At 38.0% G+C, this 13701-nt stretch overlaps 1 protein-coding gene across 6 annotated transcripts in view; it reads right to left on the reverse strand.

Annotated features, from left to right (window-relative positions):
• Nucleotides 1–13701, reverse strand: part of DOCK4 (dedicator of cytokinesis 4) — a 269237-nt gene that overhangs the window by 51137 nt on the left and 204399 nt on the right. For all 6 annotated transcript variants that reach the window (XM_044422953.1, XM_044422952.1, XM_044422951.1 and 3 more), the window contains exons 28-32: nt 10844–10919; nt 9800–9900; nt 8466–8524; nt 4868–5016; nt 1884–1969 (exon numbers count right to left, since the gene is read on the reverse strand). In XM_044422953.1, the coding sequence (XP_044278888.1) occupies nt 1884–1969; nt 4868–5016; nt 8466–8524; nt 9800–9900; nt 10844–10919 (471 nt within the window). The remainder of the gene's footprint in view (nt 1–1883; nt 1970–4867; nt 5017–8465; nt 8525–9799; nt 9901–10843; nt 10920–13701) is intronic.

Consider the following 13701-nt stretch of genomic DNA (forward strand, 5'->3'; position numbering starts at 1 on the left):
TACTGCAGCATTAATCATGCATTTTAGGTACTAGTTTCGCATGCACATATACACACATTAAAAACCATGTAAATATTTGCTCACATAAAAAAGATGGAATTTTTTTGGGCAGAAAGACTAATATCGGGTTTACTTAAATGTTCTTAAAGGGGCTTCCTGTTCTCACACACAAACGATTCCCTTTGGTTAATGTCGCAATTTTGGCTTCAGTTTCAGATCCTCACATATATTGATTTTTTATTGTTTGTATCTTCTGAGCTGCCTTGAGGGGGCTTTGTACTGCACCCTAAAATATTTTACATAAATGAACAAAACAAATATACCCACACTGCTTAGGCACTTTTATGAACCTGCTTGTTCCTAATCCAGATAGGCATTGTTTTGGAGTCTTGAAAGCTATCTTGCCATTTAAACATCAATGCATTTTATCCAGATACACAGACTGAATTGCATTCCATCACATCTAGTGGACATGACTGAGGAAATGACATGTAAGGCTTTCTTTTTTAGCAGTAAAGAGCTGTTCCATTTTCCAGCACTGGCACCCTCTGAGTTGTGCATATATAAATGACATAGTCATTTTATATGCTTCTAGTTCTCTTTGTGTAATTGACCAGCTTAGTCAAAATACCTGCTTCTGATGTTACCATGTTTCCTTAAACTGCTAGATATCATGGTTAAAAACTATTAATTTTTAGTAGTTTATAAGTAAAACTGGTAACATATCTTCATATGTAGTGCAACAAAAGTGTTTTGAGTGCTTGTTGTGGGGTGCAATCCCACATAGGCTTATACAGAAAAAGTTCTACAGTTCTCAGCATTCTTAGTCAGTTATACTGACTGGGAAATGCTGACTCTTTTTGAAAGAAAAATAGAAATGATCAACTACACTTAAATGCACACTTCTAACTGCCTTGGAATCCATTTTTTTCTGCAAGTTTATCAGCAAAAAAATAAACATTTCAGCTCCAACTGAGGTGGCTGTCTGTACACTTCCAAACCTGGAGGACTATAACACCTAAAGAAAAGTGCGAGGAGCACAGAAGTGAGAACTATCTCCACACGTCCTTCTCTGATTCCACTGTCCCAAGTGTTTCACTCCAGCTCATGAGAAGAGCTGAAGATACCACCAGGTTCCTCCATGGGCAGCAGTGTCTTGCTTCTCCCCTTCCCCAAACCACCAGTGCCAGCGCCAAGGCTGGTCCTCCAACTTTGGCATTCCAGAAAGAGCTATGCCAGGTGCAAGGGCAGAAGGAAGGTGCTCTGACAGTGCTTTTCTGAGGTCAGAGTTTGGCCTCCGACTTTTTATATGGCCAGCTAGTCAAGGCCTGCCACCCAAAGGACTGTGCCCTTAATTCACTTTTATAACGTCATCTCATTTCAGTAATTACAACAATATTAGATTGACTTTACAGTGGTATGCTTATTCATTTCAAATGGACATTTTTTATGTGAGAAAACTTAAACCAGAGAAGGGAAGGGAAGGGAAGGGAAGGGAAGGGAAGGGAAGGGAAGGGAAGGGAAGGGAAGGGACTTTCAAACTTTATTTTACTATGAAATGTTTAATAAATACCTTCTTGAAAGGATATATAGCTTTGAAAGCATATATAGCTCACATTTAAAATAATGCTGATTGCTTGAGATCTTAATAAGCACGTGTAGCTTTCTGAACTTTAACAGTTAAATGAATGAGAAAAGAATTAGCTCTCTAATTTAACCAACCCCCCCTTTAGTAATTAAAGACACAGGCACATGACTCGTTCACTCATTTAGGTAATTAACTCTGATTAAAGATATTCAAAAAGACAAAGAATTCCCTTCAATGCTATAGCTGTAACTGCAGTTGCACTCCACAGAGATCCAAGCTGACATTTATTACTCACATACTATTGAAGAGTTCTCGGTATGTTTCATCACCTTTTCCTTCTGACATCAAGCTATCCAATTTGTCAATCAGTTTTGCTTCCACCTGTAGGTCACACATTTATGTATATAAGATATTTGGAGAGCTTAAATCAAATTCTTGAGTGAACACTGATAAAATTCGGTTTTCTTCAAACTGCCTTCTTAAACAATTCTCTGTATATGATGTATTAGAAATCTAAGCATGATTACTACTTTGCTTTCACTCTACTTTGTAGGGCTGCAGCCATCTCTCAGAAGCTATCTGATGGACTGTACATGTGCACTGGTTTAAGTGGAACAAGGCAGCTATTTATGGAGTCAGACAAAAACAGCAGACAACCTAACTCCCATCTTGAAATCCCAGCCCAGGGCTGCAAACAAAAGACATTATATACATCTCGGGATAAAAGCCATTTTTTGCTTCTTTTCTTCTTCTGATGTCTAGATTAGCATTAAGATGACCTGCATTTCTCCGTGCTACTTGATGGTCTGATCCCCAAACCTACTCTACTTCCAACAGAATTTGGACAAGTGAGAGATGTGCTTCATTTACTATCTGGCAAACAAGAGCAGTTAGGGAATATGGGTTTGGTAGGTAATGATCTTTGCTTAAATACACTCAGGGCTGTGTTTGTTACACAGAAAATGTAGCAAGGTGTCTCTATGTAGTTAATATTCCACTGGAAAATAGTCTCTTGTGCAATAATAAAGATAATTAGTGAATTAAAAAAAACTGCAGGGAAGGCTTGCTGCAGACTTATTAAAGAATGCATTATAGAGGATATCATTAATGATAATGAATAATGCTGGGGGAAACCAGGAAGTCTGTACACTGGATATGAAATCAGGAAGTCTGTACACTGCTTCCCTACTTAGTTCTTATAAAATTACAGACAGTCCATAGAAGCCTACTTGCCTCACTTCCATGCCTTATTCCCCCTCCCCCTCCAGCTATTTCTGTAAACTCTACTCCTGTTATTTTGCCATTTCACCTCACTAATTCAAATGCTTTTGCTTTGCTTCATTTGAAGCAGCAGGAAAGGGAACACTGAGAAATGGCTTGAAGCTACACCAAGAAGCAGAATACAAACAGCATGAGCAGATGGCACACTGAGTACTTCCTTACTTGGCATCTCTTAAGACTGCTTAAGTAGCAAAATAATAAGAAAAAAATGAATTGGATCGTGGCATGGCTTTGCAAGGTATAAGGGTCAGCTTTTTGAAACCTGAATATTACAATGGTCTGAGTAAGAAGCTCGCCTTCAACACTATGGATCCACTTGTACAATGTTCAGGATATCTCTCACAACCTAGGTATTTCCTGTAATAAACTCTTCCTGCACAATCATGGTTTCAAGCCACAAATGTGCAGCTGTTAGTTATTTGCTGCATGGGAACCAAACATTTTCTCCCAGATTACTTATGTGGAAGGAACACTGCTTCAGTATTTCAGCTGTTCTCTGGGAGGTGACTACATGCCTAGTCAAAGCCAGATCACTGAATCTGAGGTACAACTGTCGATTCCCTCAGAGACTTTTATGCCATTATCTGTTGTTTATTTGCTATCTACTCTCAGCTTCCTTCTCTCATCCTACACTCCATGTCTGCTTCTCTTCCATTTCTGCAACAACCTTATCCTTCATTTTTCTCCTCAAAAGGCACTCCTGTGCAAAAGCCATTTTTGCATCAATTTAATCCTCTTCTAATACTATTTTCTTAAATCAAGCTAAGACCGTTCTCTGCCTTCTTTGCCTTTAGATCCACAGTAAAGGTTTTCAGACATTTTTTGTTTTCTGTTGCTTTTTCTTTCACTTGTATATGCTGGAGCACCAGAGTACTACTTGCCATTTGCCTTTGCATATAATAGTCTCTCCCACTCTTTCTTTCATTCAGTATTTCCACAGGAAAAATAGAAATAGACGCCTTTGAAAGCCAGGGAACCAGAATCTGCATTGTCATGTTCAAACTGCCACATGATCTCAGCCACCAGAAATTCTGTATCACCCACAAAGGGTGGATGTCTTCAAAGTTATCCTATAAAGCTCGATCTGTAGCACTAGACACAACAAAACTGGATAGACCAGACATCTAACAGAAAGATTTATGAATCGATCCTTCTGTCAGGCCATGTAAACTGCATTGAGGATGAACAGTGCAGATCTTTAGCTGGTGCCCTCAGTGATGAACTCAGAGGCTTATGGTCAGATACACAGTACTGAAAGAATAGCAGAGCTGATCTTTGCCTCCCAATAGTACCACCATGCATTTTTTGCTAGCAGGGTTACTTTGCTTATCCAGATGGAGCATTTCAGAGGAGTAGAAAAGGAAGCTGGGGAGGTCACAGGATAGCTCATATCTCCATCCCTCTTTCATGGTCACTTTCTTGCTTGGAGAGCCATTCATGAAGTTCTATCCAGGTCAGCCACAGCAGGAGGGAAAACATCACTGGATCTCCATTCACCACTCCAAGGGTGGAACATTTTCCCTGACCTTGGGCTGGGAAATCTTAACTATGCTGTGCTTCCACAGACACTGTCCAGGGGGCACAGAATAGTTCCCTTAGCCAAACAGAAACAGAAGGCAAACCTCCAGCTGTCAAGACGTCTACTTCTAGTATGGCCAGAAATCACGGATGTTAGAAGTGTGGACAGCTGAACACCTAATTTCTCCCCATTTCTTGATCTGCACCACACTTTAAATTATTGTAAATGATTCTGCATGAGCACTGAGCTTGCACGCTTTCCCTTTTCATCAACTCCTTCACATCTGAGGGAAAAAGACGCTATACAATCTGCTTTCACTTTGGAATAAACTCCTATTCCCCATGATGTACCACCTCAGGTGAACGATTTGTTGTAAGAATAGCTAGTTCAAGTAAATCAGGAACAAAATGTGTATAGCATTAATTCAATTGGGTTGAAAAAACAGATATTTAGTTTTCCTAACCAGATGACAAAAATACCTGTTTAAAGTTGCCACTGCGCCTTTGCTCCCAGTCCATCATGTCATGGAAAATAGGAATCATTACATTCCGTAAGTCAGGCTGAGGTATCAGCGTCACTTCCAAGAAAGGGCCAATCAGTGCTGGGATGAAGTGGACTTTGTGTTCCCCTAAAATGAAAAGGAAGCCAGACTGAATTGATCTTCAGGCATGAAGTACTAGAAAACAGATATTTTGTATCACTGTATGAAGAGAACTGAGGCATACTTTCTCCTAATGATCTACAGCCTGTTTTGACCAATCTCACTTTCAGCATGGTTCATTTCATAAATAAGCATAAAGAAACCAAGAACAGATGCAGATGAGTCTAATGCTCCATTTTTCAAGAGAAAAGGAAAAGGAAAGATTAGACTGCCCATGCACAGTAAGGTTTTGAGATATGGGTGTGAAGAGCAGGGCCTTTAAGTCTTTGCCTAAGGAAGTTTCCCACAGACACACAAATATTTAATAGGAACAACTTTTTAATTGGAAGGCAATAGGAAACAAATGGGGATCTAAATTAGGATTCTGTGTCATTCCTAGAAGGTCATTTTGATTCTGAAGGCACAAGCTGCTATGGCATTTTTGTACCTGAATCTTAAGAGACTAGTGTAAGTGTGTTTACCTACCTGATTGCATATGCACATCAGGTAGAGGCAAAAGTGCTCAAATGCACACCCACCCTCCATTTTGTGGACAAAATAATGAGAGTGCAAATCTCACCTGCAAAATGGAAAGCCGGAACTTAGCTTTCATTGAAAAAATACCTTTACAAAAAGAGATCCCAAGGGTAAAAGTTGTCTATTAAATGAGTAATTTTATCGGGCATTAAAAAAAATGTTCTGATTTATTCACATATAATGGTACATTAAAAATAAACTGATTTTAGGCTGCTAATATATGTTGGATAAAGTGACTTAAAGTTCTTATAAACTCTTGTACAATTGCTTGGTCTACTGCATGATGAAAATGCACCATTTTTAAAAGGTTTTATTAAGAGCAAGTTCACAGTCACACTAACCAAAAGTCAGTAGCCAGAAAATGTCTGCCCGAAACAGTCCTTCTGTGTTATACATCTGGCCCCTGTGATCACAGCAAACCAAGGAAGCCACATAAATGACCCCCACTTCATACAAGAAGGATCTCCTCTTTGTACATCCCAGACACATCATCCTTGCATACTCTTGAAATGCTCACACTAGCTGCTACTGCCTGTTCTGCAAGTAGTTAACCAACATTCAGATGCAATCTGCAGACATAATTCTTATTTGTTAATTCACTCATCTCAGGAGGAACTATAGAGCATCCCGACAAATAGAAAATGCCTTTTTCCCTTGCCTTGTTAAGAATGCCTTTTATTCAACAAATATACCTTTTATTCAATACATGATAAGACACCAGAACATCAAGCCATGCAATTGTCTGGTAAGCAAAGAATAAAAGTCAGCTGGAAATGGGAAAAATAGCAAAAGCTAGCGTTTCAAACGCTTTCTGCTAACTATCACGATTTCCTTCCCTACACAAAAGAGCTAAAAGAGAAGATTACACTTTCCTCTGGTTACAAATGATGAGTATCCTGTTAGATCAACACTGTTTTCTAATCTGTATGGTTGTTTTAATAAGGCACAATCTGATAAAATAACCCTATGCTCTCTTGACTTACAGTGTAGCATGCATTGTCATATATAAGGCAGGTTCTAGGTTACATCGCTTGGTTTGTCACACACTATTCACTATGATAAAACTTTACAGTAAGTTTACTTGTGGATGTATCTTCCTGTTCTTTATGATATGACTGTGTTTAGAATAGAAAACATTAATGCCCACTGTTTTATAAAATAAGGTTTCATAATGTAATTTAATAAAACATTTTTATCACAACTTTTCACTAAATGTCTCAAGACTGCTTACAGAATATAAAATCAGAACAATGAAAATACAATCCATAATACAATAAATAATAATAAATTATGATAAATACAATCATTACTAATAGAATACCATCAAATTAAACCAATAATAAGCAAAAGAGAATAAATCACAATCATAAGAAAAATAAATAAATAAAATGGATAAAATAATAAAATAAATAATATGTGACTGTTAACTTTAAAAATCTAAAAATTCTAATTTTTTAAATGATGTTTAAATAAAAAGGTTTTAACCTGGCGCCAAAAAGATTATAGACTCGGCACCAGGCAAACCTCTCTGGGGAGCACATTCCACAGTCTGGGCGCCACCACTGAGAAGTCCCTACTCAGAGCAAATGCCCTTTTTACCTCCTTCAAGGAGGGTTACCGGAGCTGGGCCTTTCCCGCAGATCTTAAGGGGTGTGAGGGCAGATAAGGAAGGAGATGTTCCTTCAGGAATCCTGGTCCCAAGCTGTTTAGGTCTTTATAGGTCAAAACCAGCACCTTGAATTGGGCCCAGACTTCAGCTGGTAGCCAGTGGAGCTGGCAGAGGACCGCAGTTATATGAGAATAACAGCTGGTCCCCGTCAGCAGCCTGGCAGCTCTATTTTGCACCAGTTGAAGTATCCGGACCGTTTTCAAGCCCCATGTAGAATGCATTACAGTAATCCAACATTACTGTAACATAAACATTAACGTAAACATAAGCTCATCTTAATTTCAGCATTGAGACATGCACTAGTGATGCTAGTAAAATATACTATTATAAACAATATATGAATGAACAGCTCTAAAAGAAAAAACACATTCTTATGTTTTGTGTATTTTTTGTATGATCCCTAAGGATTACAAATTATAGGTTGGGGCAGATAAGATGGCCACCAATGAAGGTTTTCTGCAGTGAGCCTCTATATTTTTCTTATTAATATGCATTGACCTGGAAAAGATCAACTATAATGCATAAAAACATGGAAGCCACTTCAAACTATACCTACAGTCATTGTTTCTATTAGGCAAGAAGCTCACTAGGCAAGGATGAACCTTTTTCCTAATGCTGCCCTGTGCTTCCTCTTCTTGATCAAGCTTAAACATTACATATGGGAGCAGTTTCCTATAAGAGCAGGACCATTCAGGTGCATACAACCATTATTATTTCCAGCTTTTCAGTGCAAACAGCAGAAGGACGCTTGAGAAGAAGTAGTATATTGATTAAAGCAAGGTTGGGGAGCAATGGTGGTCCTGCAGATGCTGTTGGACTTCCACTCCCAACATCCCTGACCACTAGCCATAATGACCGAGTTGATGGGAAGTAGACACTAACAAATTCTGCAGGGCTACAATTCTTAGACTAAAGGGTGCGTGATATACCCTGGAAAGAAATGCAACAATGCAACTGTACCACAGATCTGAATTCACAACATGTTAGCATAGCCATCTTTCAAAAAAGTTTATTAACAGTTTTAATTATTAGAGAATGCCATCAGATTAAGGATTTTTGAGGCAGACATGAACTTTAATTAAAATCTGTTTATACATCTATCTACATCTTCAATTGTTACTTCTAATATGCAATATTTTTACACAATTTTCTGAACCCACCCCCACCACCACCACATTACAAAGTAAATACAGATATGAATTTGGATCCCAAGAAATGCAAATAAACTTACCTAAATTTTGCCACATGCTGAAGATCTCACATCCCATTGTCACCCGCATATCACCATATCTGGTACATATTTTTAAAAATCAAAGATTAGTGGATCATTTCACTTTATCATAAATAATACATTTTGTACTTTTGCAGGAGCAAGGGCAACATCTATAAACTTGTTCCTACAGCTTGATTCTGTGTGTGTGTGTGTGTGTGTACTTGAAAAGTAGCTTTAGCCAACAGGAATCCCATAGAAAAGCATGGGGAAGTCTGATCAAAAAGAGACATTTCCAGCACTGCCTTGTGGTAGTGCAAGGGGGGAAAGAGCAGGTAACCTTTGATGAAAGTGTCTGAAACAGGAAGGAAATGGGAGACAGCTGTGGCTGGTTGCATGACACAATGAGTGACAAGAAACTTTTTCCAAACCTATGTACGTTTAGGCTGGAAAAAGGCCAGCAACTCTCCACATGTCCCAGCCAGCACTGGAGGCCTTTTCTTTGGACCAAAGGATTCAACATGGGATTCAGGCTTAAGAATATTTTCAGCTTTTCTTAATCTGGCACTTCCAATACCTCATTAATACCAATAATTGTTTTCAATGTATACTTCATGAAATGCCAAAAGGGAAAGATAAAATACAGTTTACTAATGCACCTTAATAATTTGAAAAATTAAACCTTTAATTTATGCCATGTTGCAAAGACCAGCTTCCTAAATAGAATAAAAGGCACGAACAATACAACAGACTGTGCAGCCAGTCCCAGCTTTCAGCTGGCAATGTAATACAAAGAGTGCTTCTGGGACTATACCAAGAGGATGGCTGGAATCCAAGGAAAGGACATGCTTGCACAGGGAAAAAGTTGTCCTTATGTCTTCCCTAGAGCTGCTCCAACTGCTTAAGAGCCAAGCCAGTATTTCATTTAAAAAGCAGTTTGCCTCTTCAGCAGCAAACCAGATTCGAACTGTGCATAACATTCTTTCCCATGAGCATTCTTTCTTTCTTTGGGTTCTGACTGATGCTGTCTGGCATGCCATCTCTATTCCTTTCAATAAACTGGAATCAAGATGACCTTGAATCAGATAGGCCAAGTTCATTCAAGACTATACCAATATGCTTAAGAGAATTTTTTTCTGACCCAGTTCAGTGACACACAGGAAAGAGTTCTGATTATTGATAACTATTATCAGTAAGTGCCTTTGTGAAAGTTTGCCTGCCTGTATTAAAAGGAATATCTTATATTTTGCAATAAATGAATACTTCCACTCCCTTGTCATCCCTCATACAGGAAAAATGTATGCCACAAATGTTGGATACACTCTTGTTTTCTGGGAGGCAACAATGATACTTACTTTTCCAATACCTTTTTCTTCTTCGAAGGTGTGAACATTTCTAATTGAAGACACAACTGGTTGATAAAAATGACAGCTAGGTAGAAGTAGGAATCCCAAATCTAAAAATAAACAAAGTCTGGTCTATTTCATCCTTTTTAGATTAAGAATTCATATCCAGACAAAATCCAAAGCATTTTTTACAGACCAGCATCTTATATTATGACTTTACCTTAGGTCTGTGTTCTATTATCAGTAGATGCTGCCAAAACAAATGTTTGTTAAACATATAGATACAGATATATATAAAGCTGGACAGCAGAAAACATTCTGGTAAGAGCCACTTTCCCCGAGTGGTAGCCCAATGCCTCTGGAGGGCATAAAGTGGAAACAGGAGGTAGTAGTAAAAGTAATCATTCTAATGACACATCTTATGACACCACTGTAACAATAATTCCAGAATTCTTGTTAGTTACAATGGTCAATCACTGTGGCGTTCAAAGAGACTGGGGGAAGGGGGCATCTTCAGATGCAACTATCCCAACTTCATAAACCATGGTATACAATGCTAAGCATGCACATCAGGAAGAGTAAGCAAGCATCATGCCAGTTTACTTATCTTCCTCAAGGGGTATGTGCATTATTTTGAAGCAAAACCAATGATGTATTATCCCATAATAAATTTAAGGTGGCACAGGTTTTGTGGGCTCAAGTCCACCTCATCATGGTTTCAGAATCAGTTAGCAAACCAACCTATAAATGAAACATTAAAAAGCAACTCTGGTGAAATATGTCTATACATATGTTACCATAGAAATTACAAGAACTGATATAATCATCTTTACTTGGCTCAAGTGAGATTATGATTTCTTTCAGTCTCTGATTTGTGCTTATTTTGGCTGACACAGAGACTGCAAGAAGGGGTTGGATTTATGGGGGGGATCAATGTGCTGGAAACACATTGTAACCAGGCAGATGAACTAAAGATACATGTAGGCAGGTAGATAGAGAAATAGGCATTTAGGAGAAAAAGATCTTCATACTACATGCCAACTGTTACCTTACCTTGTAATCAAAGCTTTCATTTAAGAAGTTTTTACGAAGGGCATCCGAAAGGTATAACACTGTTGTAATAATAACACTAGCAAAAGAACAAAAGTAGGATTAAATTTTGAGTTTGGATATAGGCTATATTAAGATATAAATATATTAGAAGAGATTATAGAATTTATTTTGTTTTGCATTTTTAAAATTAGGGCAACAAAAGCATCTGCTGATTACAAGCTAAACAACACATAATAAAATCCCCAATATTTTATGAAATGGGAATCTACAAACCACTGTAACATCTGTTTTGCATCTAGTTCTAATGCAGAACCATCATCATTAGCTTAAATTGGCTAAAAACTATCAATTTCATCAGGGATGAAATAAAATTGGCCAATCTGAAAGGTTTCCATATGTGGATATGAACAGAACCATCTTAATTCAAATACATTCAGTAGGTTATGCATATTTTAAAATCCATTTCTGGAAGCTGACTTTTCCCCATCATTCAAATTAAGGCTTCCCTGGGCAGCATGACATTCTGTAGCATATGTCCAAAAAACTGTAGAAACAGAACTCCCAGTGTTTTTTCCCCAGAGATCTGAAGTTCCAGGAAGTGTTAAGAAATATGCTTTGTTCTCTATTACCTCCTACCAAAGCTCTGATTAGAGAATGTGACCAATGATTTCAAATCAAATCAACATGCATGCTTTTATGTACAAATCATCTAAAATTCTGTATCTTATTGAGATAGTTAAAGAAAAAAATCCTTTTTACTTGGATGTCAGTGTGTTGTTATTTCAAGAATGGAAGACAACCATATTGATAATTCACTACAGATTTAAAGCAGAGGTGTTGAAAGTTTTTCAGCTTGAGATCCAAATTCCGTTTCAGGGAAACTCTCAGTGGGCTGCACTGAAGTGGAAAGAAAGCAGGGCTGAAGGCAAAAGGGGAGTGCCAAAATATCAGGTTATTTTAGCTTAAAGATCTTACTGGCCGTAAGCTTTTCAGAATGGGGGGAAACTGCACAAAAGCTGGGTCACTGCAAAGCGATAGTTTTAGGGGAAATGAAGGGACCAAATAGGAGAAAGTGGTGGAATCAGAAAAATGGGGATCATCTAGGTCAGGGGTCTCAAACTCGTGGCCCGCGGGCCAATTGCCGGGAGGGGCGGGGCACAGGGGAGGGGCCCTGTGGCCTTCAAAGCGCCGGTGGTGCCCGGGCCAGCCGCGGGATGAGCGGCCCACCACCACTGCGGTGGTGGAATACTTGATGCGGCCCAGCCTCACCCAGACTCTACTTCCAGCGGCCCCCAGGTCAGTTGAGTTTGAGACCCCTGTTCTAGGTAACACTGGGGTGGGATTCCAGGAAGATCAAATCTCTGCCACTGATTTGAAGCAACAGAGTCTGCTCTTCTGCCATTGCTGAGTCTAAAATGTTTGCCAATCATGTGTAACAAAAATAGAGTAGCTGAATTTATAAAACACAACAATCCACACTTAGCATTGAATATGGATTGAGTCTTAATTGTTGAATGGTGAGTTGTTGTGTGAACACAGCTGTACTCACTATGGTTTATGAACCACAATCCATGAATATGCTATTGTTTTCTGTTTGGATGTGAACTGAAGGTTGTTTTCAGTTAACAAACCATGACAGCTGGGTTCTACCAAAGTTGACGTACCTTTGGACTTAGACCTGTTTCAAAATCCAATGCATCCAAAGTTTATTGCGAAAGTCTTTCTGTACAGGGTGGATTTGATTTAATTCAATTTAAATCACTAGTCAGAAAGACTAGATTTATATCATGCTTTTCTACTTAATTTGCATGCATGTATGTCTTACCCGTAGGTAGAGGAACGTCATTAAAATATTCCCAAACTGGGTATCTTTTACGGCCTGCTGCCTTTATAGGTTTTTTCCTCCAGGGAAAGGAAACTATGATAAACCTCAGGCTTTACACAAAAAGATCGAAAGACTTGTGGAGTATTCTGATCAAAAGGTTTCACTTTCATTTTTATTGCTTACCCTTCCCTCCTCTCACTCTGCTTCTTGTGCAGATCTATTCCACTTCCAACAATCTCATTCTATTCATTGAATTTTTGAAACTTAGCACTTAGGAGATAAGGAGTTGATTCTGTGTACATGGTTTTGCAAAGGAATAATAGGATCAAGGTCTTTTTCTCAACTCTGTATGTTTATGACATTTTGAAGAAGAGGCATGTGATCTCTACAGACACAAATTAACAGTTTTGAGAACTGTAAAACCAAGCATCTGTGATAATATCTTCTAGACAGAAAAAATGCCCAACAATCTTACAGAAATCTCTGGAAAAACAAGACATTGTGAATAGATTAAAGAATTCATTTACCAACAAATTTAAATGTTGCATGATGCTACAGCCTCATGCTACATAATTAAAAAGTAATCCTTATTTCATGATGAATAACCTATGGACTTTAATGTATACTAATTAGAAAACTATCTTTATATATTTTTCCTCAAAAAGCATTTTATTTTAAAAAATTTAATTTAAATAAAACATCTGATTTACATTTAAAAATACATTTTTATTTTTTGAAAAAAATACCATTGATTTTTATCCAGCCTGTTTCAGTATACCCTCAAGAAGTAGACGGACTGTATATACAACGTGACATTTTAACACAGTATTTAATTCTTGTGGAAATGTATATAGATGCAATGTGTACAATTAATAGCATCCTGAATGAAGAACTTTTGAGTACTTAAGATAACTATGGGGTGGGAAGATATGAGTACTTCATCAATGTCACTTCAAGTTTTATGCTTGGTACAAAAAAATGCTTGTCAAACAAGGCTTCCATAAACCACTATTAATTTTCTAGTGGTGTGTGT

This window comes from Varanus komodoensis, unplaced genomic scaffold (genome assembly GCF_004798865.1).
Source record: "Varanus komodoensis strain SLA01 unplaced genomic scaffold, ASM479886v1 scaffold13_1, whole genome shotgun sequence".
NCBI classification, from domain to species: domain Eukaryota; kingdom Metazoa; phylum Chordata; class Lepidosauria; order Squamata; family Varanidae; genus Varanus; species Varanus komodoensis.